Here is a 27,782-nt window from a genome sequence, read left to right as displayed (position 1 = left end):
ACTGCTTTGATAGAACGCTGTATCGTTGTAGCAATATTAGGTTTATCTCAATTCAATGCATAAAATTCCTCCAGAGAAGACTTTAAGAGTTAAAGAACCTACAGAACCCGGGGGGGGGGGGGGTACTCAGTATATTTTACTGACGGGATGTGCACGTCTTTCCGGGTATCATTTTCAGCAATTTATTCTAAGACCGGGTATCTGTTCAAAGGATATAATCTAAAGCCGGTTGCATGATTTTCGCTGCCCGTCCATTGTTTTTGTGGTGTTCTGGCAACCATGGCAACTGGCACCAAAGCTTTTGTTTTCCTTTGTTCCTTTTTCCAGAAATTCTAAAGCCGGGTGTCATCTTTAGCTTTTTTTCTAAAGCCAGTTCACCAAAACAATCTTAGGAGTGCACACCCCCGTCGTTTTGGTATCCAAGTGCTCCCCCCCCCGGGCTACAGACTCTCAATGGTTCAGCATCTAATATTTCAAGAGTTTATTTCAGCCCAGAGAAAAATTCAGGTTTTTTAAGGGCATTGCCCGAGTCCTTGTTTCGTGAAAGGACACCACAACTTTAAGTGATTGCTAACTCTGTTTCCCATACGAATACATGCTTAGATAAGAACCTAGATTAAAAATATTTGCCCTATAATCCAAATTAACTCAAGAGCAACCTGATCTCAAAAGGGAGTCAGCATGATTAAAAGGATGACGTAAAATAGTTTCTTTCTTTATGTGTCAATAAATTACAGATGTTTTCAAATGATTAGACATCCTAAACATCCCTGTGTTCGCGTTTCAGATTGGCCTATTTTGATCATATATATATATCTTAGCGTAGTCTTGATCTATGTTTTGACGTTTTATACTCTGAATAGTGTCTGACGTAAAACTTTAATATGCTTTTACATGAAATCCAAGTTTAATTTAAAAAGCAGTAAAAAAAGACGAGTAATTAAGAATACAATAATAAGATTTGATTGAGACCAGATTGTAGGCTGAATTTTATCATGTTTGCAGATATTACTTGAAGTTTCGAAAATGTTTATAAACACTTTATGAACATTTGTGGATGTTAGCTTCTAATATTATGCACAGCTTCAATTATCAGCAGTTCTTCTATGCTTGAATCTCGTAGAAAACTCAGCTAATGTTTATTAATATGCAACGGACCTATCATAATAATAACCATATTGATGTGTTCTGATTGACTAAGCCTACTTGAAGATGTGTTACTATTGTCACTTAGTGACCACTTGTACAAAAACCTGCAAAAGGAACACATGTGTATTTAAATCTTTTATGACATATGCAAGATTCTTACCATAATGACCCGGACATAATTCAACTAGCGCATTATTGCGTGTACAGTTGCCAAACAAAACTAAACACAACAATGAATTGATTTATAATAGCACCAGCAACCAGCAACGTATGCTTATAAAGAGATCCATTGCACCTGCAGACTATTTTCTTTAATCGTCGATATATTTTGAGCGTTTGAGAAGTATTCCACTCCCTTACGAATAGTACACACGACAAGAGGTGAACAGGAAATATGCAAAAAGGAAGGCCAAACAAACAATTGTAAGTCATTTTCATCACATTATTTAAGCAATATTTATCTTAGCAATCTTTACAGCTCCTTTTTGCCATGGCCATCAAATCTGCAAACAGAAATCAAAGCTATGTCGGGCACAAAAAGATTAAATCTTGCAATGATCAAATTTTAACATCCTTCATTCAATTTTCTGTTCATCGGCTTTTGAAATAAGATTCATATTAACGATATCAACACTTCACAATGCACTCATCTCCAATCAGTAAAATGATCATTGAAAGAAATATAATATGTAGAAGATTGACAGCAATTTGAGCCAGGAATTAAAGACTCATTGCTAACAATGGGCCTTTGTGAGCGTGGCAACGGTCCAAACAATGGCAGTAATTTTCTATGGATTAACCAAAATTGATTTTAGACAGTCTAAAAATGCATTCTGGGATGCTTACGTAGAGCAATGGCTCAATGTTAGCAATGAGTCTTAAACACTTCTTGAAAACCTGCAGTAGAGGGCATATCTGGAAAACCTTTAAATTTAATTGACTAGGTCATTCTCACAACTTGATGGTTCGAGCCAGTTGGAATCGAACATGTCAGGTCGAAGAGCCAATTATACTGGTTAATCGTGCGAGACTCAATCAGAACGAATGTGTCTGTCATTAAAGTTTTGGTAGACAAGACTCAAAAAGTCTTTTTGCTACTTATTTTAATTCTGAGACAGCTAAATTAAAGAAGTGACAGAATCACCAAAATGGTGAAAAAACTGGCTCAAAATTTGTTGATGTCATTTATTATCATCCCCTCTTTTAGGTTATTTTGCAGCTGCGTTATAGGCCTAATATGGTTCTTTTTCGAAACTTCCTGTCATTGCTACCTCCTGCGGCTGAGATGCAAGTCGTATGCCAATTTTTCAATAAAGGCAACGGGTCATTTACTTGAAGGATCATTGATTCAAGAAATCTATGGCATCGATTTGAACGAATGCAAATTGCACTGTGTGCTAAATCAGCAATGCAAGTCAATCAATATAAAATATGATGGTTCTGGATTATGTCAACTTAATAACAAATCAAGCCATGACATGAAAGATAAAGTCAACTTGACAAACAATAATGACTGGGAATTTTACACAACAAATTATTCTGTCAGAGCAGTGAGTATATTATGTGTGTAAAACACACTTTCATTGTGTTCTTAAGACTGATGTAGCTTCAACAGTCAGCATAAATACATCAATTCATGCAATATTACAAAAAATGAATCAAGGAAATAAAATGTCTCCCTTAAAATGTAGATTATGAAAAATATTAGCTTCGGGCTAGAAAACAATCAGAAGTTTATTCTTTTTTCTTGCTCTGGCCACAACTGCAGGACAGGATCTTGAAATGCTTTACATTTTGCAAGTTTAAAATTTCTAACCCATTAATTTGAAATCAAACTTTTGGCCAAGAATTTACTGACTAAGATTATCAACGTCGAGCTGATTTTGAAAAAATTTGTTCTTGATGTTTATATCAAATGCGTTTAAGCAATTACATTTTAAGTCCTGTCCTACAACATTAAACCTTTCTTGCTTCATCTTTCAAATTCATTCAGTTTCAAACGATCTTGTTCATTAGTACACTTCATAATTCATTGTCAACAGAATGCATAATTCAACTGAGCATTTGTGAATTGACTGAACATAGAGATTTGGAGGGAGTTTTACATAGTCAAACTGTATCAGTGCTCGAACTCAAATCGGCTAGATAGTTTGATGGATAAACTCATATATAATAGCTTAGGTTATCCTCAATTTTCATTAATCAATTAATTAATTGATTGATAAATAAATGAATAAATAAATAAATGAACGAATTTCATCTAACATTCCTCATACACGTAGACTTTCTCATAGTCTAATTTTTGTTAACTCCGTAAGGTGTTTGCATTTCGCGTTGGTATGCCGTACTTTCTCCAGGATGGACGCTTAGTTGAGGGAGGCACTTGATCGAGGGGGGGGGGGCGCTTTTTAAAAAAATAGATTCGGAAGTAAAAAATGAATGTGTTTTTAATTGAAGCATTTGTTTTCTTTCTTTTTTAATAATGATAAATAGAATTCGAATAATCGCCCGTCTGCCGGTTGAATGATGGGCGCTTATTCGAGGGGTGGGCGCTTATTCGAAGCTTAAACGGAGGAGACTTATCCGCAGTTTAGATATGCCCTCACAGAAGTACGAATGTCTTATGGATTTAACAAAAAATAGACTTTGGGAACGTCTATCATACACGAGAAACAGGCCTATATGTTTATGCTGAGTGGTACCTTTCAAACTATTTACCATCTACCTTTCAAACTTCTGATCGGTTGGAAATCGTTCTATAAGTGGTATTTTAAATGTAAACAAGACAAGACGATCATTTGTAACCAAATTGCAAAATGAAAATTGTTTCCAATGTCAAATAACCCTAATTTGATAAGTAATGAAAATTAATGTTTACCGCTCTGTCGTGAAATGCTCGATTGCCGTAAAAGCAGAGCTGTACACGCTATTCGGGAGAACAGGACAGTTCTATGCTACCGTAATTCAATATACAGATGGTCTCTTTGAAGGGAAAGTGCTATATCCACGGGAACAATAATAGGAACATTTTAAGCCGTTCCTGATGGAAGGTTAAGATTCGACCATGAAAATTAAGAAAAATCCTTCTATCCAAAAAAACATCCAAAATTCCAAAATTTGAGTAGAGTTCCAAAATCAAAAATAACGTACAAAAGGCAAACCGTCAAGGTCAAGTAATGGATGGTCTTTTCATTGCAATCCGGACATATTTAGTTATTATTTGAGATCTCCTGTTTGCTAACAGATAATGTTTTAGCGAGCATTAATAATTCATTAAAATTTTCAATTTACAAAATTCTTGACTGAGGTAAAAATCTCTTTTCTCAACAAGCTATCTAGTATAAATATCATTTATTATTAATTTGTTGTTTACCACTGGCAAACATTTTAAAAGCAGCAGATCTGCCGAAGACTGACTTGTAATTGAAACCCAAGTCAAAGAGATTTATAATCCAATATCTGCTGTATGTATTTTAATGCGATTTAAACGTTTATATATGTTATGCATCTCATTTTTGCTAGCAATAACACCATAATATATAGAGTCAGTGTCCCCAGGAACTTGCATTTTTCTTACCTCTAAATTTTCCTTTCCAAACGACCCAGCTAAGTAAATCTTATTCTAATTCTGAAGTATATCAGCTACAGGGCTGTCTGAATGAAAACTGTAGTTGAATTTTGGGGGAAAGACAGCATAGGAACAGACAGTGTTGGTGGAATACCGAAGTGTAAGAAGATAATTATTGGAACTAAATTCTGCTTTACTTTGAATTATAATTGCAAAACACAGTCACTGTAGTTATAATGACATATTTTCCCATTTCAGGTAGGGCAGAACTGCATGGCGGCGAATAAATGCCGTCAAAATGAAATTTGCTTGGATACATGTGGTTGTCCTGGATACGAATGTATACGATGTGGAATGTTAAATAGAGGAATCCATTGTAAGTTAACCCTAACCCTAACCCTAACCCTAACCCTAACCCTAGACATCTTTTTTATACTCAGCATGAAAATTTACAGGAACGAAATTAATGAAGACAATTGGTACAAACAACGCTTCTAACAAGTAACAGAATACCCTTACTTCCCCAAGCCTAAAACAGAGTGATATATAAAAAAGCTACACACAACGATATTTGCTTGTACAAACAGAACGTACGTACAAACAGAAAATAAGACGAAGAGAAAAATACGGTGACCTGAGAAAGAAGTCATCTAGACATCTTTTGGCATTCTCAATAGAAATTCAATAAAAGTTGCGATAGGAAAAAATTGCCATAACTAGATGCTTCTGTGGCGGAGTCATGCTGTATAGAAATTTTCAGCAGATTAAATTTCCGACAATGGAATTCAGCGAAGATGTTTTCAGACATGTTTTTGACATTACAGACAAACAAATTGCTGGCCAAATAATGACCAGTTTTTTGGATGTTCAAATAAACCCCGCCAGGTTATTTATTTACACGTATCTTTAAGATTGCTATTGAGCTCTTGGAAAACTTGCAAGAAACTCTGGATACTGAAAATGTTAAGAACCTTTTTGTGACGTTGACAATGATAGCGATGATGTTATTTGTTTGGACTGATATTTTAATATAGCTTGGAAGAATATCTCTCAAAAATTTTGCAGACCAACTGATGATAAAAGACTACAGCCTCTCATTTCCTTTTACAGAATTACAGATTTACCATTTCTTCGTTGTTTTGCGTTGCGTATCTGCTTTTGATACAAAATTCTCGGCGTGAAAACTTTTGACAACTCAAGAAATCGTGAAAATAAATTTTTGGACAAATATTTGTCCGAAGTTTGTCACGCTGGAATCTTTGCACTTAATGTAGACTAATGGGCACATCCACTAACATGAACGGAGATGCTTCTAAATTTTTAGCACATTTCAGACAGGCTCGGTTTTCTTCACATGCAGAACTATTTCATCATAATTTTGTTTGGTTATTTAATAGAAACATCATATTTGTATTACGTCGTTTTGAGCACTACAAATCGATTGCTACAAAATCACATTACAGGCAATAGATGTATCAGCAATCCATGCCAAAATGGAGGCAGATGCCGACACTTTGGTGGTAGCATATGCGATTGTAAGCCTGGGTATAATGGCACGTTTTGTGAAAATGGTAGGGTCCTACGAAAGTATATTCTATTAAGCTTTTTTTAAGCTTCTGTATATTGATACATCATGCATGATTCATGCTAGAGAGAATGCATAAAATACCTACTTAACGATAAGCATGCATCTAGATCTAAAATTGGACTCTAGAGATAATAATCATCAGAATTCACAAATAGACACGTAACAAAAGTCAAACCTGGCGTTTAGCAGCTCAGCTCAGTGGTGATTACATGAGACCATCAGCCATTATATGATTTGAATACTAACAATAACACGATTCTAATTACCAGGATTTCTTTTGTTTATGTGTCTATTTGCATTTTTGGCATACATACTTTTCAAAAATGGATATATTGTAATTACTAAGTTACTCTTGTATATTTAACCCTCTCTTAAGACCTTTAAGGACGGGAATTCTTCGTCACTCCAGACCTACCTCGCTTTCCACCATTTCTTTTATCTTTTGGTCACTGTCCTGCACTGTAGACTTAGTCAAGCAAATTTAAACACCTATTTTGGTGCCACGTTTAGAATGGTATTACACATACGCACGCAAGTTCAGAATGAAGCCCCGGTCAAACGATCCAATATCATGCAGAACGAAATGTTGCATCGCCTGACCACCATGTTGGGTCATCCAACATCTTCATTTTCGGTGCAGGATGAATTTTGGCCAAGATCAAAGGTGCTGGATCGTTTGACCACCTCAACTAACATTCTTAACGTCGATAAAAATCGTATGCGTTCACTGTTTTCACAGACCCTTGCTTGTCAAACTCTTGCCAAAATGGCGGGTATTGTACAGTCACAGCCAGTGGCCCACAATGCACTTGCCCATCTGGATACACAGGAAACATATGTGAAACAGCAGGTATTTTCTACTTGACATATTCCCTCCTAAATAAGATTGGTTTATTTCTCTACAGTCCATTTGTTGATTCTCTAATTAGCTCTGAGTCCGCATCTTATAGGTCTGCATCTAAAAGGTCCGCCTCTACTAATGTCCTTTTGGCCTTTACCGGGATTGGTTAGCCTAATTTTTGCCAGCACCACTCACTGGAAAGACCAGAAAATAGTTTTTACAGTAGAAGGAAAATTTTAGCGAGAGATATAATCTGGGCAGGAACTCGAACCAGGGACCAGCTACTTTGTACATTGTTTCCTCTACCAGCTGAGCTAACCGGCATAATTTTTAGAAGGATTCTGTTATAATGAATTTAAAGGCTATTTGGAATTCTAATTGTATAAAATGCTGATTTTTTCCCCCTTTTTATTTGCTCAAATTTTTAATTCAATCTCAAAGTTCGTTTGAAATTCTTTTGTAATATCACTTTTACTTTCAATACTTAGATTTAACCTGCATTCTCAAAATCCAGCAGTATCCCCTAAAATTGTGTATTCTCCACTGCTCTAAGTGTCGGATTTGGAAAATGCGATCCCATCAAAAGCAGTTGTAGCTTGAACTTGCCAGACATGTTTTTGGCATCGAAACGGGTGTGACTTGATTATGGAATGCCACTTAGAAAAACATACCTTAAATTTTGCATCCCCTTCATTACTGGTGCCTTAATTTTGATAATCCAAAATTTAAGATTTGTTTTTGTTCTGTATTTGTAGAATGAGTTTGCCTTACTAAAAATGTTGACTCGGCGCAGCATGCTTGAGGGGCTAAATTTGAGGCTAATTATTTTGCAAAAATGTTATTTTCTTAAAAGTTCCTCTGCACGATCAATTCTTAAAATCCAAAGTTAAATAGAAATTTCCTCAATAAATGCAATTGAAAATACATTTGTTCTAAAAAATCCTTTGTAACTGTAAAACAATTAATTTGAAGAATTCCTTAATCAATCTCACGTTATTTTTTTTTCAATCATGTCGCACACTTAATTTCGCCTTATGATGGGGGTCATCAGTATTACGGAATACTGGCAATTTTTCGGCGGAACGTTTGAATTCTGTACACACAGGGAATACGGTATTTTTGTGAAGTTTTGCAAATTTGCGGAATTCTTCGCCTGTTGTGTTTTGAAAATTGACCTTGTGAAACATTGGTTTATCCTATTCCAAAGCATCTATCAACATTTCTGGGACGCGGAACCCCCTCCCCCTCCCACATTTTACGATAAGCCTGTATAAAGTTAACTACATACTCTAATTACCTTCTTTGAAATTACCTAGATTGCTATTGAAAGCGCTGCAATAATCTATTCGTTTATAGAATACAGTGATGACCAATGGCAAACTGGTTGCTATTATGAAGGTGTTATCAATCTTGAGACTGAATTCACAAGTAAGACCAATTGTTTCACTCTTTGCAAAGACAATCTTTATACAGCAGCCTTCATCAATACCGTTACCACGAAATGTGTGTGCACTATATCAACAAATCAGGTGCCAATGGGTGACAGGTTATGTATAGAGATAAAGCAAGGTATGTATGATTATTACACAGTGGCAGTTGCATCTATTTTTAGCTAAAGCAGGCTTGACCAAGGCATGGCCTGCGTGCCAAATTATGTCTGATGTGGCCCGCGCCGCCCCAAGGCCAAAGGTGATAGAAAACTACAATCAATTTATAAAGGTTCTAAGAAAGAAATTTATTCATATTATCCACAAGATCAAATGAAAGCGCGTGCACTAACGCACACGCCCATTTAGCGAGCGGTGAACACAACGAGTACAATGCGGTGAACACAACGAGTCCTAAAAATAAAAACTAGAATTTCTCCTTACCTTACACAAAGAGTAGAAGATAGCTATATCCAACCCCATTGCATTTCCAATCATTAGAAATTGCCCTTATCACAGTGCCACTCAAAGCTGTTTCTTATATGACTTATCACAATGTTTCTTACATGACATCACATGACATTTTTAGAAATTTTGAATTTGGATCACGTAGCCAAGTAGAGAGCATCATGAAATGTGTCATTAAATCTGCTAAATCTGCTAAATGAGTTGGATTTTGGCTAAGATAAAGCCACATAAGCACTGACTCTTTCTCGTGTAATCTTTTTCTTTGTTTTAATCTTTACCAACAAAGCCAAAATAACAGTGATCCTTCAGCAAACTTTACTTCTTTCATTGACATTATTTCATCCAATTATGAAACAGTTTAGATCTATAACGAAGGTCTTGGACATATGAACTCTCTAAGGTCTCTAAAATTTCTGAAAATCGTTGTTACTGACTTAAAACCCAAAAATTCCAATTTTCTTGCAAAGTCGCAACAATTTTGTCCGGCATTTTCTTCTAGTTAAAATTGTTATTGTATCAGAGAAAAATGCACTTACAGAAATGATATTGAAGATAAGATGTCCATTTTTCATTTTCTGCATTACTTTAGCATATCAATTTGTTCATTGGCAGGTTTTTTATATTCTGCATTTTTCACATTGGTCTCACAAAGTTTAAAACATTAATTTAGAAAATGTAGTTTGAAAGCAAAATGTTTTATAAAAGACCTATTTCCCTTCCTGCTGTTGTTCTTAACGAGATTTCAAAATTTTTTCTTTGTTTTCAGATTTATTCTTTCTACCAAAGTGCTTATTTACAAGCTCAAAAATATTAAACAGTGGCAGCCCTTACAGCAGACGAGGTTGTTATAATGCGTGTGTAAATCAAGGATATATCTCTGCATCACTTCATGTCGATAAAGATTGCTACTGTTCCAATGAAGAGTCAACTACACCGAACACTGTTCACGACTGCATTTCAAAGAATAGATTTTCGGTAAGAGATGTTATTTTTGCAACACACTTTTCGTGTTGTTTCTATTTGGTCTATATTTGTGTAAGTTATGATTTGATATGACACTAGTCTTAATGACAAAGAAAAAATCAGCCTTGTATGAACTGAGTTGAATAGAATAAAGTATTCAGTACAGTAAACCTGTTTGAATGCTTTAATCGCTTAGATATGCTGAACAAATTTTTGCTGCCAGTTTTAGTATTCGCCAAATATGGCTGATTTATATACGTTAAGTCTTCTAGACTTCGAGACGTGATCTTTCATAAAAATGTATAACGATTGCCATTTCCTGCTGCCCTGAAAGAAGATTATGAATTTTTAAAAAATGCATTTAAATGCATAATACTCATCCTTCTAGAAGTCTTTTTCAGCATTGCTTGGAAATCTGTAGTCAAATTAAGCTTGCAACCGATGCCACTAGTACCTATCATAAATTCAATTCAACATTTAAAACTTTTTTGTCTTTCAAGCAACAATCTATTTGTCAGAAATAATTTCATTAGTAATATCGAATTCACATTTCTTTAACGCTAAACAATTTTTACTTAACATCACAGTTAGCTATTCAACTTTTTTGCTGATTTTAAAGACCCTTTTAGACATCATATTGAGAATCAGGCAATCAAAACAAATATTTGATCAATTATTACCGTTAATGATGATTCAGCTTTGCGAGTTTTGCAATTTTAAAAAATAGATTCATTGCAAACTCATATACAACAGTTCACTGACCAATAACTTAAATTTTTAATAAAGCAACCCCTCTTAAAAAAGTAGTTCTTCAAACAAAAAAGAAGTTAGAAACACAAATATTTACCCTATGTATCCCAAGCCTCATGTATCCCATGTATACTTGAAAATGATGTGGTTCTCAAATGAAAAAGAGCTGAGGCCTCTATAAGTGGTCGCAGTTTCTTATTGAGCGACCCGCGGTTAAGCCCTGTCGAAAAAGTCTGCAGCAATAACATCACAAAATCAATCAAGAGTCCGGGGGTCAGAAAGATGATATACTAAGACGTGATTTTGGCTTGGTAGCTGAAAAACTTTTGTTTTAAATGATCTTCTCTCCGTTTTACGGTGCTTCAACAGTCAATTTCTTGTATCTCTTGGGTAACCCCGTGGTAAACGAGCAAGTTTCATCTGTTACATCTGCTCCGTTTTTCTTGTCCTTCTAAAAATCTCATGAATAAGAATACAATTTTAGATAACTTTAAATACTGCTGTATACTTATTTCCTTTATGTATTTCTTGAAATTTCAGCTGTAATGGCAGATATCTCAACGATGGTGTACGAGTTTGCACGGTGCAAGGTTGACAATGGCTTTTTTTCTTCGCTTGGTCTCCATTGCCAACGGCTAACATTCGTAGAGCTGTTGGCTTTCTGTTTGTATAAGTACACTGCAAAACAACTTAATGTATAGTTATGTATAGTTATTAAATTGCCTTAATGCACAATTTTTTTCATCATAAGAAACATTTTCATTTTCACTCTTCTTTGAGTTCATTTCAGAGCAAATTAGAGTAATTTAAACTTTTGATAATTTGTACAATAATTAGAGATTCCGATAAAAATGTAACAAGAATTTTTATTTTCCATAAATTTAAACATAATATAATAACATTCGAACTGAAATAGAAATTTCTTCTGATCTGTATTGTCATGTTATCTTTTTTCTCAAAATGTAACACTCCGGGAAAAAATAACAAACAATGTAATTATTCCGATAAGATCAGATCTTTTTAGACAAAAGAGCAGTTTAGCTTTACAGGGGTTTCTCGCCCCTCTGACCCCCCCTCCCCCTATCTACGCCACTGCACAAGAGAAAGGCACGCTCCTAGTATAGGCCGTTCGCCATGCTCTAAGAATCTAGCAATGAAAGTTCATCTCAAAAATCATTTTTGTTGTCCATATCTAGAACTCATTTGTGTTGTCTTATTGTTTACATCTTATCTGCAAGGCATGGTGTTCTATTAATGTCATGAATATTTTAGCAAAGTGTGGGACAGAAAGGCTCAAAAATCCGCTGCACTATTTCTGTTTGTAGAGTTCACCGTCAAAATTAAATAAACTATGTTTCAGGATAAATAACATGTCTTTGGGATAGCATCAACATAGGCCTCAATGTTTTTATGGATTTACTTTAACTGAAACTTGCTATAACTTTTATGTGAATATTCCCGTTTTTATTGATTATCACTAATTTGATTAGGCAAAGAAAATCATGAGAATTATGTTGATACTGTAGTCGCTTCCTCTCGAGTCAATTGCTGTAATTCTCACCTTTATTTGCTTAAAAAGCATACTTTATGTGAATGGAGACTGTTTCACACTATAGTAACCACAGAGGATGTTTCACACTATAGTAGCTACTTCTAGCCTTCATACTTTGTTGCTACATTCCTAGGCATCAGGTGATCACATCACATTTAGGGATAAATTTGAGGTTAAACCAAACGTTATCAATAATTAATTAAGTACAAAGCCAAATTTGTACAGCTTTAAATGTGATGCTGTGTATAATGATAAGGTTTGCCATCGCTTATAATTTTCTTCTCTTTTGAGCTGATTGATAACTAGCATACAGAACAAAATGATGGAAGTCCGCAGGATTTAGAAGTACTGGACAAAGTTGTCAGATAGGTTTGATATACTTGATATGAAAAGATAAGAAAAATTAGGGTCGTCTGTAGCATTTCAAGGTTGGAGGGGCATAGGTAGAAAAGGGTCATATGCCAAAAAAGAGGGACCTTGTCAGAGGTTTCTCCTTACAAAAAGGCATTTTCTAATGGTCGTATAGATCTTAACTTCAAAGTAAAAAATCATAAATTTCCCCGGTTTCGACGTCCCTTTTAAGGGGGCTCTCTCAAAACCAATAAGCAGCTATAGCCCCTTCCTAAAGCACCCAGTTTGCGGGAATCTTCAAAAAAGATTTGTTGAATTGTCGAAATTTTAAGCAAATACCTTTTTAGCCACTCCGAAAACTTAATTTTCACTTCACACCTGGGCTGAGTTGGCTTGACTCTCTGAACAGTGTATCCCTGACAACAAGCTTTGTTATCTGATCTCAAGACCGTTTATGCAGCGCATATCTCGCAAATCTGCATGGCTTTCAACTAAAAGCAGTCGGTAGAAATAAAAGTAGCTTGAGCCATGTGTCAATCAATATTAGCCAATCAATTAGCAAGTCAGTGGAATCACGCTAACTGATTGGTTAATTTTTTATTGAAAGATGGCCCAAGCCTTTTTAGTAATTGCCTTTAAAATGCCAATCAAGCAGCAAGAAATTAATAATTTAGTTAAAAAGGAGCAAAGGCTACACGACAAAATATAAAGGCAAATGAAAAATGGTACCTGCTTATTCTAAAACGTATTCATGACATCAAACTTTTTATGAATGTAAAAGTCTTTCTGAGTCGCTCACTGGGAAGTAAAGAGGTTTCTAAAGCGCATGGAGATGTCAACACACAACATGAAAATACACAAAACACGCAGGTGATGTGAAAATATAAAAATTCAAATTATGAAACTTGCTAGAAATTTAATTTTTAATTGTTTCTCTAACACGCAGATTGCAAAACTGATAACATCTGATATACATCCTGATAGATTTAAAAGTTCAAATTTTGATGCTTCTGCTTACAAAGAAGCATTAATATGCGTAAAAATTTGTTGTCAACTTTTTTCTTATTCAAAAACTACTAATATTTTTGAAAACATTGAGCATATCACTAAAAACATACAGTCTTGGACATTGCAGGAACGTGCACCATTGCAGAACTGCAAAGTAAACATGGAAGAAAATATTTAGCTTTTCCTGTTCTTGTGTTTTGCATGGAAGTGAAAAAGATTCCTTGACAAATGCTTAAATAACCATACTGGGTATTATTGATCAATCAAGTCGCACTGAGCCTTTGTAACTCCTTCGATAAATCTGATGATTTGCCTCTGTCTACTTTGAGGCATCTATTTGCAGCTTTAACATACAAATTTAGGTTACAAGCTAGGTATCTTGCAATGGCGGTGCCAGCCATTAAGCTCTGTGGAGGAGAGGGGGGGAGGGGGGTACAAAACAAAAATCTTTAAGCCACGCCCTTTTACCTCCGCAAAACGCCCTTTTACCGACAGGGAACACCAACTTTATCCGAAGAGGATGCCTATGAATAACCTTTAGTTAAAAGTACATTGGCAAAATATTACCCCTCCCCAAACACTTTCTCGTCGAATTTTGACAAAATACAAAATTGATCCTGCTGAAAACTAGGAAAGATGTGTCCCCCCCAGTCTCACCCGTGGCGCTGCTACTGGTCTCTTGTGAGAAGGACCATAAGTGTTATCAAATAGGAAAAGGAGTACTGGGGGCGAATCATTGAGAAATGACGTTTCTTATTTGACAGACAACTGTGTTGAAGAATTATTATGAAACATTGATGATATGTCATCGTACTTTGTCGTCATATCTTCCCAATCCTGTCCACCTGCAAGCTTTGCAGTTTTGTAGTCCAATACTACTTTTAAAAGAAACGCAGTTTCTTCTTTATTCCACGAAAATTTACCCTTTTTAGTGCTACCTCCCTCCATGTTCAAGTTGAACTGTCTTTTGATCACGCACGAAGTTCTGAAAGCGTCATATGCGCGTCAATTTTCGAAAAGCGCATGCGCGTAACCTGTTGAATTCATCTTGATCCGTTCCCGTGTAAACGCAAATGGTTCTGAATCGGATCTCATGTAATCGCATTGCCATTTCAGGGATCGGATCCAAAAGTATCCGGTCTGGTCCAGGTATCGTGTAAACGGGGCCTAAAGTGATGGGTATTAACCTAAACCAAACGCAGCTTGGAATATTTAGTCTAATGAAAATGCAATCATAATTCAATCGATAATGAATTATATCAAACTGGTGGCAGCTCTGTTGCCGTTCTTAAATAGATTTGATAGATAAATAGAATAGATTTGAAAACTTTGTTGTTCCTTTTGCAGTTGAGTTGTTGATTTTATCTCAAGTTGACACGTAATCAAATTTGTAGAAGCCTTTCAAAGCGGATGATTGATATAATTTCTTGAAGAATATAGGTCAAATACACTGGTTTTAGTGCAACGTGTTTGGATAATTTCAACCTGCCATCACAAGATTGAAATCCCTCTTATTAAAACTAAGCATACTGCTGTTGACCATAAATAAAAGTGGGCTTAGATATGAACCTTGAGGTACCCTAATTTAGGTTTTTCCCATTCAAGCTTCTTGTTCAATACAGTCGTTGCAAATGTTTAGATCATGATTAGCTATTGAAAATAAGAGTTCTTTACACATCACAAGATATAAGTAGTAATACTTATCATTCTTTTCTTGAAAAAGGAATAAAAATCTTAAAGAGCTACATGTCCATGTCCACTAACGTACCAACAGCTAAAGTGTGATCAGCAGCATCAACTAGTATGGGTCTAAACTTCTGAATTATATTTTTTAAGTTATCCTCAAAGAGTATTTTAACAGTTGTATATTGAAAAATAAACCAGAATGACGAAAACGGCTTTTAAAATTGCCTCCCCTGAAACCCTTTTGAGACCAAAAATGGTAAAGCAGAAAATTTTTAACAATCGTTCTTTTTTGTTTTCAATAGGTTACCATGTTGTTTTGCCGTCTGCCTCCTTTTGTTCTCGCTCAATATTTCTTGCGAGTGCAACATCTTGCGATTGGAATGCAAATCGTTTGCAGATTTTTCAGTAGTAGCAGAAGAACATTGGCTTGAAGGATCGAAAATCGAAGAAATTGAAGGCGTTGAACTAAACGAATGCAGAGGACGCTGTGTGCTTAACAAGCAATGCAAGTCAATTAATTTTAGGAATGACGATTCCAGGTTATGTCAGCTTAATAGCAAGTCCAGTCATGACAACAGTGATAGAGTCAAGTTGACGAAAAATGATGAATGGGACTTTTACACAACTAATTATTCTGCCAGAGCTGTAAGTATAATAATTTGCCATAACCTAAACACCAAACATAGATAAGTTTGTTTTTGGCCGATCTTACCTTGTATACCTTGTATGTTGCTTACGTACATCAAATATCGCTCAAATATCGTTGAAAGAATTGCAGCTAACAGCAGCTTGATACAGCACCTAGCAAGTAGCCTAGGAAATAGCTATATTGTAGCAGGTTTAAGATGTTTTGAAGCATTTTCTACGCAAAAGATTGTTTATCAACGTTATAGACAAAACAGTCATGGTTATAAATTCTTAGTAAAAGTTTTTGACCATCACTTTAACATAAAATTGCATCAGTCTAAGCAATGATTAAGGATAAAAGATGAATTAATTTTCTTTTTTCTCAAAATATTGAATAACAAGAGAAACATGATTTCATTTCAACTTTTAGTTAGGACATTCCTGCAAGAAAAACAACCCTTGTGGTAAGGGAGATATTTGCCTGGACACTTGTCTCTGTCCTGGACAGGAATGCCTTAAATGTGGAATGAACACCAAAAATATTCACTGTAAGTTATGTTTTTAGATATTCAACAGTTTTTGGAAGGCCTTTTCTTGCATAAAATTGCTATAGGCATTCACTGCTAATGAAAAATAGTTTGCTCCTTAATAACAAACCTCTTCCAGAGCCTATGGAAATGAGTAAAATTGTTGGCCTAAATCTTTTCAACGCTTACGCAAATTGCAAATTGCAAATAGCAAATAGACCGACCTTGTACTCAGATGATTGCATTTACATGCTTCCTAGTTTTTGGTCAAAGTATTATGCCTGGATGGCAAAAGGTAACAACTAGAGTTCCGCAGATTATTTGATGAAAAAGGTAAAGATGGAATCAGAGTATCTGAAGTCTATCAAATCTATCTAAATGACGAAGTCCATATACAATCGAAAAATCATCTTCGCAATACGGCTGTCAGATATTCAAGCCTATCCCAGTTGTCAAAATGATCAGAAGCCTTGAAACTTTCAGTGATATAGTTTTCTAGAAAGTTGAAAACTTTTCCTTTGTCCTTTTATTTACAAATGCTTCAAGTAAGTTTTGATAGCATATAGGTGGCCTGATGGTTTGAAGGCTGCATCTCAACAAGAAGACATTTCTTTGCATTGCACCCTGTTGTATGAAACAATTTACAGACTGCTGTCTAATTTGCAGTTATATGGAGAAATCGTCCTTTCTTTAGAAGACTTTGTGCAAGAAGTATTTAGTTTTGGCTGGACACTTTATTTGGTTAGAGAGTTCAAACACAGACACAAATAAACATTGGTTTAGACAAAGAGACAAAGATTGTTTACATTGTTTGGTCTGCAATAGAAATAAATCGTGAACGAATCATGAAAATATACTTTGTTTATCTTTTTTGACAGCTTTTAACTAGCGTTTAGCTTCAACAGTTGTTATAATTTATGAGATACTGCTGGTTAAAAGTTTATTGTTGAAACTTCTAGAACAAATCTAAATTTTATTGAGAAATTTATTTCATGTTTACAATTTTTCCATCATTAAATCACGTCATATTGCAGGCAACAGATGTAAAAGCAACCCGTGCCAAAACAGCGGAAGTTGCCTTGATTCTGATGTAAACATATGCATATGCAAACCAGGCTTCTTTGGCACCTTCTGTGGAAATGGTAAACAAGCTCACGTTATTAACGATTGACTAGTGGAAGCTGATTAAAGTGAAAATGACAATAAAATATTAGGTCAATTTTTTTGAATTTATTAAATCATAACGACTTGCAACATGTAGCTGTCTTATGTTTAGGTGTATGAGGCGCCTCTACCAACTAAAAATCGAGATTCTTTCAGATGATTTCTTGGAATACATTCAAACTGCTACATGGTTTTCAACATTATAGAGAAACATATATTAGTTGATATGGACGTTCAGGTTTTGGTTTTTTTGCCAGATCACTGCACCATAAATCCTTGCCTTAATGACGCAAAATGCATCAGCACAGCAAATGGGCCACAATGCTTTTGTAATCCAGGATACACTGGAACATTCTGTGAAACGTTCGGTAAGTTTCTTTACCTGAAATTTGTACCTTATTTGATACACACAAGCTAATGTTGGCCTAAACTAAACTTGGCAGTTGGCAATGCGAAAATATAATCATTTGTCCATAATGTAATTTTCCTTCAGCCTAAATGGAGTATATCTTTGGTATGATATTTAGAGCGTTTATACATCCCTTTAGACCATTGTGCCTCAAGTCCTTGCCAAAATAATGCTACATGCATCAGTACAACAAAAGGGCCACAATGCTTTTGTGTGCCAGGATACACTGGAACATTCTGTGAAACGTTCGGTAAGTTTCTTTACCTGAAATTTGTACCTTATTTGATACACACAAGCTAATGTTGGCCTAAACTAAACTTGGCAGTTGGCAATGCGAAAATATAATCATTTGTCCATAATGTAATTTTCCTTCAGCCTAAATGGAGTATATCTTTGGTATGATATTTAGAGCGTTTATACATCCCTTTAGACCATTGTGCCTCAAGTCCTTGCCAAAATAATGCTACATGCACAAGCACAACAAATGGGCCACGATGCTTTTGTGTGCCAGGATACACTGGAACATTCTGTGAAACGTTCGGTAAGTTTCTTTACCTGAAATTTGTACCTTATTTGATACACACAAGCTAATGTTGGCCTAAACTAAACTTGGCAGTTGGCAATGCGAAAATATAATCATTTGTCCATAATGTAATTTTCCTTCAGCCTAAATGGAGTATATCTTTGGTATGATATTTAGAGCGTTTATACATCCCTTTAGACCATTGTGCCTCAAGTCCTTGCCAAAATAGAGCTACATGCACAAGCACAACAAATGGGCCACGATGCTTTTGTATGCCAGGATACGCTGGAGCATTATGTGAAGCTTTCGGTAGGTTCCTTCACTTTATTTTGGTACACTGTGCCTCAATATGCTGCCTGAATAAATGCGACATGCATTGACAAAGCATTTGGGGCAGAATTTAACTTGATGCCATTTTAAGTGGGATAACATGCAGTTTGTTTATTGTGCTGCTTAATTTGGGCTTCACAATACACAGGTGTGCCCTGGAGTTTTATAAGTGTTTTTTGCCGTAAAAAGAAAAGCCCTTTTTATGTTTTGCATCGTGCCCAAAACAATACTTGGGTGACCTTAACAAAACCTGCCATGTGCTCGCTGATTCTGATGTTTGTACCCTCAGAGATAGAAAGTGCTAGAGATAGAAATCGAAGGTGCCGAAGCTTTACGGCACATGACTACCAACGAATAATGTATAAAACATGTTTAATATGTCCAAGGTATTTTCATGAAGCTCATGCCCTGGCTATGGCCATTGTTGAAGCTGTTTAGGATGACTACCGATTGGGAGCTATCTGGCCATTCATGCCCCTCTATTACAACACTGTTTGTTTTATTTCTCTGTGGCTATTTGTATTTTTAGGCATGTGCAATTGTTGCATTCAGGGAAGTGAATTGAAAATGTCGTAGAGGACATTTGGATTGAAACCAGAACAGCAATAGGGTCAAATTCAATCTTGTGATGAGCCTAAGCATTGTATCGGAAATTTTTAGAGCTCAATCTAACAGATTTGATCTCCTTTTGACCTTTGACCTATGACCCACAAATATCACCCACCGCCTATGTCTTTTGACCTCAAGCAGTGCTGCTGGCATTTTGAATATGAATATCCTGAATTAATCCTTATTTTATCATTTATCACTTTGCATTTTTGCTCTTTTTCAGGAAAAAAGTTCAATTGTAATCAGTAAATGAAGCCAAAAACAGTAGTTTTTCTCTTTCCTCGCTTTTAGAATATAACGATTATGATTGGCTATCTGGTTGCCAGTATCATAGTTCAGATGATGCTAGCTTTCTGTTTTCAAGCAAGTCAAAATGCTACGCACATTGCCATCACGAGTGTTACAGGTCAGCCTTTATTGAAAGGTCAACAAACAAATGTCTTTGCTCTACTTCGACAATTAAGACTGCGGCGAGTGGCTCAGAATGCATCTTAATACACCAAGGTAAAATTTTGTGCATCTTCCACTGTTTTCAAAAGTCGCAACATACAGACCGTCATATTCAAGGTTTTACCTGCTTTGCAATTGCAAACTTGCATGTATCCAAGATTTCTTCAATTGAGACCGGTTTTTTTGGCAAAAAGGGTATTTGAGTTGGTAAAAAGCCTTTGCGGTAATGTGTAGTTACAAAGTCATCATTATCAAATTTACCTTCTTCTACGGATGTGCAAAATGTCTTGAAAGATTCATGCCCTATTTTTCTACTACTTTGAATCTTTTTGTCAATTTCAGATTTGCATTTGCGCAAGAAATGTGCTTTTGCATCCTCTTCTTGGCAAACTAAATTGCCGACCAGCAGAAGAAGCTGCTACTTCGCATGTGTCAACAATGGATTCAACTCAGCTACCTTCAGATTCGTTGACCAAAATTGTTATTGCTCCAACGAATCAGCACATACTGAAAGCCAAACCTCTGATTGTATTTCAGCAAGTCCTGAGGTAATTTTGTTTTAGAAAAAAATACTTATCCAAGGTTCTTCCATGAAAATGGAATGAGAGCTGATGATCATTTTCTTCGATATGATGTCATTGTGTTGGTATATTGTCTTATCTATCAACATCGTTTTGCGTTTTGCTGAGGAGATGTACCCGCGAAAGCTTTTTCGATAGGCGAGACAAAATCCCCCTCCCCCATTACCAGTTCTTATAATAAAAGTGCCTCTCATACCAGATATGCCTTTAATTCACACTACAAAACTTGAACCCTCCGTATCTTTGTTGCAAAGTGAAAGTACTTCCATTTATTTTTCTCCCCAAATCTTTCTAATTTTGAAGCTCTGGCTTCTAAAATATATGCTAGCAAAATTTTTATCCTATCTAAGCTTACTAAGTAAGATATTTTTTCTTTAAAGAAATCAGTGGTAACAGTCAATGCAAAATATACCAATACAATACCATATTACCTTAAAATCGGCCAATTGTAGATGTAATCAGAATCTCCAAGCTAAATATTTCATCAATTTCTCAAACTGGAAAAAGAGGTAAATACACATTAAAATTATTCGAAGAAGTGTTAGGCTCCCAATAAGGGCTAAAACTCTAAGCCCTTTCCCGACATTACCCCCGGCTTTATATGTGCATATGATCCATCTTTATACTTTTTATACTTTGAAGCAATCATGTTTCACCTTTTCATTTGTAGCTCTGATAACCTCAAATGGAGAGCAGTGTCAAAATATCTACTTCAACAGACAAGGAAGCTGTTGGCCGCAATACATATAACAAATATTCTACCCGCTTTTCGCACTTAAGAATAAAATGTTAAATGTTAAAAGATCGTTTATAATCATGTTCTCAAATATTTAATTTTCTTAATTTCTCATCATTCAAAATTTCAGTCTTGTTCGGACGGATAGGGGGGGGGGGGGGTGCGGGAGGAGGCAGGGACGTGAGAAAGAACATGCAGACATTATCTTGTGAGTAGATTTAGTGCTGTTTAGTCGTGTTGAGTGTTGTTGAGCAAAGTTTCATTCTGGTCAAAAATGTTTAGCGTTGTTTAGTGTTGTCTAGCAAATGTTTAGTCGTTTTGCCACCAATTAAACATTTGTTGTGATCGCGAAGGCGCTCTAGCTGTAAAAATCCAAAGGTTTTCGTCTGTTTTCGTTTGTTTTGCTGTCTCTATGTGACCCAAAAAGCCTTTATGAGACAGTCTTCTTCAACAGTCAACTTTGTTGTCAATGGGCTAAAAAGTATTTTCTTTCCGTGTCGCTTCATCCAATTCTTATAGGCAGGGCATTCCTCTCAACCATCGACCGCATTGCCTAACCTTTCTTTTCTCGGTTGATTATGGAACTATATGGTATAACGAATAATTTAAGCCCTTACAACATTTTCAAAAATTCATCAAAGTCACATTACCGATGACGTCAAAAAAGTTATGTTTCCTAGACTCAAAATCAGTGTAACTTCTCAAGTATACGTCTGACTTCAATTTAACCGCTAGATTCGGGCTCGCCTGACGAAAAGCTTTCCAATGATATATACACATCGGTATTTTGACGATGTCAGCAATTTTCAATGAATTTTCAATATTTTCCATTTTCAATAAATTTCAATAAATCTTGTGCCTCACCCACCTATTTGCTATTTTCAGTTTTTCAAAACGTATTATCTTGTACCTGTAATCTTCTATATATATATATAATTCTTTTCCTTTTTTGTAACATGTAATGGCCATGGGGTTGGCATTGTCCATTGCTCTCCATGGTATCGTACCTGTAGTATCGTAGAGTAATTAGCAAGTAAAGTAGAATGTAATCTGTATTGTAACATTTTATCTGGATATAAAAAAATAAAAAAAAGATAATATATAGTAAAAAAAAAAATATCAATGATGACATCATCACTTTCAAAATGGCCGTCGACCAGCGAGCTGACTCTGATTTTGCTAGGCACAATTTGGCATTATCGCAATTTGACATCATGCATGGTTTTGCTTGACACTTTCTTATAACGGAAAAAAAGCTGCTCCTTCGCCATCCAAAGTTTTTCATTATTATTCTTTTAATTTTATTGATTAATCCTAAAATAATTGTTTCCGAAGACCGGACCTAAAGCCGTCGGTACGAAACCGAGCTTTGCACAAAGGCCAAGGGCTTATATTTTTGGCATTGCCAGGAGACAGGAGGAAACAGTTATTATATGGTTTATTACTTTAAAGCCAATAACTCGTAAGGTACCTGTCTATCCATTATGCAAGGAATATACCTTGATTCTTTCTTAGATATGATCTTGCCATATTTCATGTTTTTGTTCATGCGGATGAAATGGGGAAGGCAAAGATAAACCAAATTATGTGAACGAATACTGACTTGTATAGTCAGGTCAAGGTGCTGATGGGTTGCTTTCATCAACTCATGGGTCAATGCCCATAAGCACTGGCATATTGATGCAAAAAACTGTTGATTCTTGAAAATCGTCAAAAAGCTGAAAAAGTGTCTTGAAATCGCTAAGCTGGACGATTTGTCTGCTTTGTTGAGCATGGTAGCAGCTGTGCAGAAAAGCAACACTAAGCTACTTTTGCAAGCAGTGTGAAATATGATTCTGCTTACATTTGCATTGAATCACATGAACTATGCCCGCTACTGTACATACCAACATCTGCTTCCCATTGCACTTCAATCATTGCAGGGTGAACTAACTACAGCATTCCAAGATAGGAACAAATAAGGATTTGGCGAAAATTTCAAAACAAATTCTCTGCAATTCATTGCGATTTACATACAGAGCTATTTAATCAAGAAGTTCAAGTGACTGCAGGTCCATATAGGTCTGGCTTCAGCAAACGTTAATGCGGTTAACACTTGGATTGCTACGTCCCACATTCATAGCAAGTTTAGAGAGCCTCTGAAGCAATACTTTTTTGTAAAGTCATCATCAATTCACAAGTACAGCATTCCAGGTGTGACAAAGCTCCTTCAGAAGCATAATGATAGCCTTAGAGAACTCTTCAAAGCTATGGCACCAATCGGTTTTCTGTTGCTCCTGCAAAATCGACTTTAACTGGTGAAGAATTAGATCAATAAAGTTCTACTGACCTCCTTGCAGCGTCGATCATAGGAGAAGAGAATATGCATCGCTTCACAAATGATCGCCTGATTAATGGCAGCGTTGAATTCTTCACGCCGATCATGAAAACAAAGCTGAAGACAGATCTGGAAAAGGTTATGGCAGCAGTTCGCTCCATCAAGCCGAAGCCAACGTACCGAGCGCGGATGCACAGCCTTATCAAATTTGTTGCTCCTGAAGCTGGGTATAAGTTGGTGAACCTGTGCAAGAGGTCATTTAGAAGTGTATTACCAAAACATGTTGCAAGGATATAAATGCCACGAGCTCCTGTATCGAAATTAGAAGCAAACTGATTTTAAAAGACTGATTTCTGAAGGAAGACGCATTGGGCTTTTGCTTTTCTCGATGTAAAACGCAAATGGTTGTTTCCATTTCGGAAGAGATGTTTGCCTCAATGTACAGGCTTTAAATGCTTTATCTGGGTGTAATTCTAAATCCTATTTCCGCAACGTAGGAAAGGTAAGGTTGCTGAAGACAGTCATCAAGAGCCCGCGATACCTTAAACTGCTTGACAGCCTTGGAGAAAAAAAAGTGGTTAGTGATATCGATATAGAAGATTTTAGGCCGGGAAACTTTTTGATTTTAGGCCGGGAAACGTTTTGATTTTAGGTCGGGAAATAGTGATAATCAACGAAATTTCGAAATAATTCTTCCCTGAATGCAGAGACCGCCCTCTTTAACAGTTTGTAGTGATGCATTTATGGTATTCTAATGTACGGAAACCACCAAAAGGTGAACGAACTGGTCTTTTTTATCTTGTTTCCACTTTTCGATTTTAGGCCGGGCAAAAGTGATAATCAACGAATGTTGTTAGTCCGTAGTGCAGACTTCCGCTTTTTCTGTATGCTCATGGCTGGTCTGTCTTCCGCACTGGGTCCACGGAAGTGAATATTTATGATATGGTTTGAGAATTTTGACGTACTTTCTTGTTTTTTGACCATATTTTTTCATATTTTGCAGTATTTCGTAGTATTTTGCAGAATTTAGTTTCGTTTCGTTGATTATAATAAGCCTCAACTCGCCTTTTAAAAGCAAATTTCAAAGTTGAAACAAGAACAAGAACTAGTTTATGGAAGGGACAATCAACTGTTCACTTTTTTCCTAGGCCTGTCGCCTCTTAGAATATTTAAGAATTTAATTATCAATGCACAATTTAAGGCGCAGCACTGTGTGTACCGTTTTTACACATGAGGTCCCAATGTGGAGAAACTCGATCACTTCCTCTTGCAGATCGAGTCACAGAATAGAGATCGAGTATCGCATGGACAGGTACTTAAAAGGGTATCGATTGCCAGTACTTTTCTCTCTTTACACAGAATCAGTCGAAACAGTCTGATTTCAGGTCAGCTCTCTGAAATGCTGAAGATGCAGAAGTCACAAATCGTAATTTTATTTTTGGTTTTCTTTCTCGGTTTTAGTTCTGCTGGCAGAAGAAGATGGGGGCGGCGTAGAACCCCCCCACCGCCCCCAAGAGGTAAGATATCTTGAGTTGGTGCTTTGTCTTGATTTCTCCTTTGATTCGCATCTAGGACACGGAAAGAATTCGTCCAGCCTGCAAAGGTTGTGTAACGGTTTGGATTTTATATTTATTCAATTTAGTAATGTTTCCGTTGCTTGTTAAAGTCACATGTTCTTTTTATGGCAATGTGTCTGTCTTTCAACATGTAGTGTGACGCTCGTATTGTCGTGTTAATTAGCTTCCGTTTATGTTATTAGTATGTGTTGATAACGATATAAGTTAGTCTTTCTGTTGAATCATTAGAGAAAACATCAAAGAACGAGTATCTTTTGTGCGTTACTTAATCGGGGCTTAGGCCCTTTGGCCTAGCCCATCGCTCCACCAACGAACTTGGTTATTAGCTGGTTCTTCACCGTCGTGACAAGAACCCTGACCGTTACAGTTGTATCAAGCCCCGTATGCCGGGGCAAAATGTTAGCCTTTACTAATTTACGTGTATTTAATGGGAATTAATCGCTTTATTCGAGTTAATACCCGCGGGGAAAGTGCGCAGATCCCCCTTTTCTAGAATCGGGTGGTCCCACACGTATGTCCTTAGTAGGCTGTGAATATCAAGTTACCTTAGCTATTTGCTAATCACCTTGTGGTGTTTTTCTATGTTGTCTTGCCCTAGCATATTTGTTTAAAGACATTGAGTCATGGTAAATAGGCCCTTTCTATAGAGGGTCATTTGGTCTCGGCGTGATCGCTGGTGTTTCATGTGATACTTGGATCCGTTGTTTTATCATGGCTCAATGCCTTTAAGTACAGTGATGCAGCACGACTCACGCGTTGTTGTATGCGTTTTCATTCTCATCGCATTGCGGTGTTCCTTGTTTGCTACATTTTTATCGATTTTTCGTCGCAAGAACTTCCTGGAGTCCGTCGAGTAGTCTGTTATCGTGACTTTTCTTTATTCTATCTAGGTAAAGATAGTTGTTTGAGACCAAAAAAATTTATTAGAACCTCAGAAAGGTTAGAATTTTAATATTAATCTTATTAAAACAGCGAAAAAAGGAAGAGTTTCAACTTTCGGTAAGAGATTTACCTTTACACTTTTTCTTTATAAGAATAATTTTATAAGAACACGAGACTCAAAACTGGTCAAAAGGTAAGAACAAATTAAGAACAAGCTGAGGCTGAGCTTCTGCAAAATGCAATTTTGAACAACGTTTTTTCTCAAAATCGAGGATTTTTAGCGATGTGTGGGTGCTTTTTCGTTGAACATTCAATTTTGTCAGCAAATTAAGGCTGTCTCACTCACTTTGTTGGCAAATGAGAACTTAACACCTCCTTAGAGCGAAAAAGCTAGCAATAGCACTGCTTGAACCCTCTTAATTTAAAAACAAATTAAGAACTATCCAGCCGCAGATTTTCAAAAAAATTAAGAACAGTCAGCCTGAACTTAAATTTACTGGTTCTTATAAAAAATAAGAGTGTAAATGTCCAGAAATACTTCTTCCAATACTTTTCAATGTTGCCATTTAAGCTTGCACAAACATACGAGATCCTGTTAGTGCACCTGCATCAAGCAGATGTTGCTGTTGAGCACAAAAATAACAAACATTTCAGCGTTTTGAAGAAATTCTTGCTGATCGTTTATTTTAGACACACATTCTTTTTTATGGGGCTCACGACTTTAAGGGCCGATGGATAATAACCTAATTGAAAAAGTAATGAGTAAAAATTCGGCCTCTCTATTATCAAAACATGTTTGTCAAACAGAGCAAGTAGCTCTAGGAAATTTTCTAGTTAGTCAAACTTGTCCAACAGTTAAAATTGTTGATGCTTCTAAAAAAAATTGACTCCTTGGGGATGTCATGTTAGGAGATATGTCATCCTTTTACGCTGTGCAGGATTTGGCACTTTTTGCAAGGTCATCTTCCTTCAACCTTTTGTATAATCAAAGAATACTGAGCCCCTCCAATATCTCGCCAATTAACATGAATCGCATTATTACCTTTGCTGTAACACTATCAAAAACAATAAAGCTGACATTAATTTTGAATCCACTCAAGGCCTTTTCCTGGATTTCACTTCAAGATAGAGATAAACTTGACTGATTTCTCTTGGTCTTCAATTTTTTGGGACATCTAGCCCTTCGTCTGCACGAGCTGCTTCCAACATCGAATCAACCACTTTTTCTGTTGACATCGAAAGGCTGCATTTTGATTGCTATGCGTACAATTTTTCAAAGTATTTGAATAGTGAAAATCTATTTGGTACAGCATGTCCGTTTTTATCAAATTTAGGTAGTACTTGAACGTTTTTCACTTCTCAAGATTTTTTTTGAACGTAAAGAATTGCACATTTTATAATTGAGAACTGTGCATGCATAATGACGATAATATACCAGTTATGTTTCAACTATATTGAAATGACCAAAAAGAAGTAATAGCCACCCACCATCGCAATTTCAGCAACCAAAATGGCAGCAATTTTAGCAACCATCGTCGCAAAAAATCTTTTTCGGACCCCTTAGAAGAGTAGCCTCCGGCGTGCTTTGCTTTTTATCTTTCATTTTGTCCCGAGGCCCATTAACCCTCCCTGCGGCCCTGCCAATCTAATATAAACCCAAACAATTTGGCATTATTTCTGGATGCAGAAATGAGGGGGC

The 27,782-nt window shown here is 36.2% G+C and overlaps 2 protein-coding genes across 4 annotated transcripts in view; both read left to right on the top strand.

Annotated features, from left to right (window-relative positions):
* The first annotated feature begins 140 nt into the window (after positions 1 to 140).
* On the top strand, positions 141 to 13,017 carry LOC135682369 (uncharacterized). The gene is made up of 8 exons (XM_065197236.2): positions 141 to 1,572; positions 2,357 to 2,699; positions 4,976 to 5,093; positions 6,181 to 6,288; positions 7,045 to 7,155; positions 8,503 to 8,715; positions 9,808 to 10,016; positions 11,295 to 13,017. Exons 1-8 carry the CDS (start codon positions 1,544 to 1,546, stop codon positions 11,298 to 11,300), a joined length of 1,137 nt encoding a protein of 378 aa, XP_065053308.1. The 5' UTR covers positions 141 to 1,543; the 3' UTR covers positions 11,301 to 13,017.
* Positions 13,018 to 13,158: 141 nt separating this feature from the next.
* Positions 13,159 to 27,782, top strand: part of LOC135682364 (mucin-like protein) — a 33,083-nt gene continuing 18,459 nt past the window's right edge. The window contains exons 1-12 of one of the 3 annotated variants that reach the window (XM_089113042.1): positions 13,159 to 13,527; positions 15,654 to 15,996; positions 16,409 to 16,526; positions 17,540 to 17,647; positions 17,927 to 18,037; positions 18,218 to 18,328; positions 18,509 to 18,619; positions 18,800 to 18,910; positions 19,832 to 20,044; positions 20,333 to 20,538; positions 21,242 to 24,201; positions 24,447 to 25,141. In XM_089113042.1, coding sequence (XP_088969168.1) covers positions 13,484 to 13,527; positions 15,654 to 15,996; positions 16,409 to 16,526; positions 17,540 to 17,647; positions 17,927 to 18,037; positions 18,218 to 18,328; positions 18,509 to 18,619; positions 18,800 to 18,910; positions 19,832 to 20,044; positions 20,333 to 20,538; positions 21,242 to 21,247 — 1,482 coding nt within the window. In that variant the 5' untranslated portion in view covers positions 13,159 to 13,483 and the 3' untranslated portion in view covers positions 21,248 to 24,201; positions 24,447 to 25,141. Of the gene's footprint in view, positions 13,528 to 15,653; positions 15,997 to 16,408; positions 16,527 to 17,539; positions 17,648 to 17,926; positions 18,038 to 18,217; positions 18,329 to 18,508; positions 18,620 to 18,799; positions 18,911 to 19,831; positions 20,045 to 20,332; positions 20,539 to 21,241; positions 25,142 to 27,782 lie in introns of those variants that run through there. The other 2 variants (XM_065197229.2, XM_065197234.2) reach the window with 2 other exon arrangements.

Source organism: Rhopilema esculentum, chromosome 16 (assembly GCF_057945365.1).
Source record: "Rhopilema esculentum isolate cy_ngs chromosome 16, ASM5794536v1, whole genome shotgun sequence".
Lineage (NCBI taxonomy): Eukaryota > Metazoa > Cnidaria > Scyphozoa > Rhizostomeae > Rhizostomatidae > Rhopilema > Rhopilema esculentum.
This window is presented reverse-complemented; position numbering and strand designations above follow the sequence as displayed.

Coding starts and splice junctions, on each gene's coding strand:
- LOC135682369 (XM_065197236.2), top strand. CDS start 1,544: ATGCAAAAAGGAAGGCCAAACAAACAATT. Junction 2,700..4,975: donor CAAATTATTCTGTCAGAGCA/GTGAGTATATTA, acceptor TTCCCATTTCAG/GTAGGGCAGAACTGCATGGC. Junction 8,716..9,807: donor ATGTATAGAGATAAAGCAAG/GTATGTATGATT, acceptor CTTTGTTTTCAG/ATTTATTCTTTCTACCAAAG.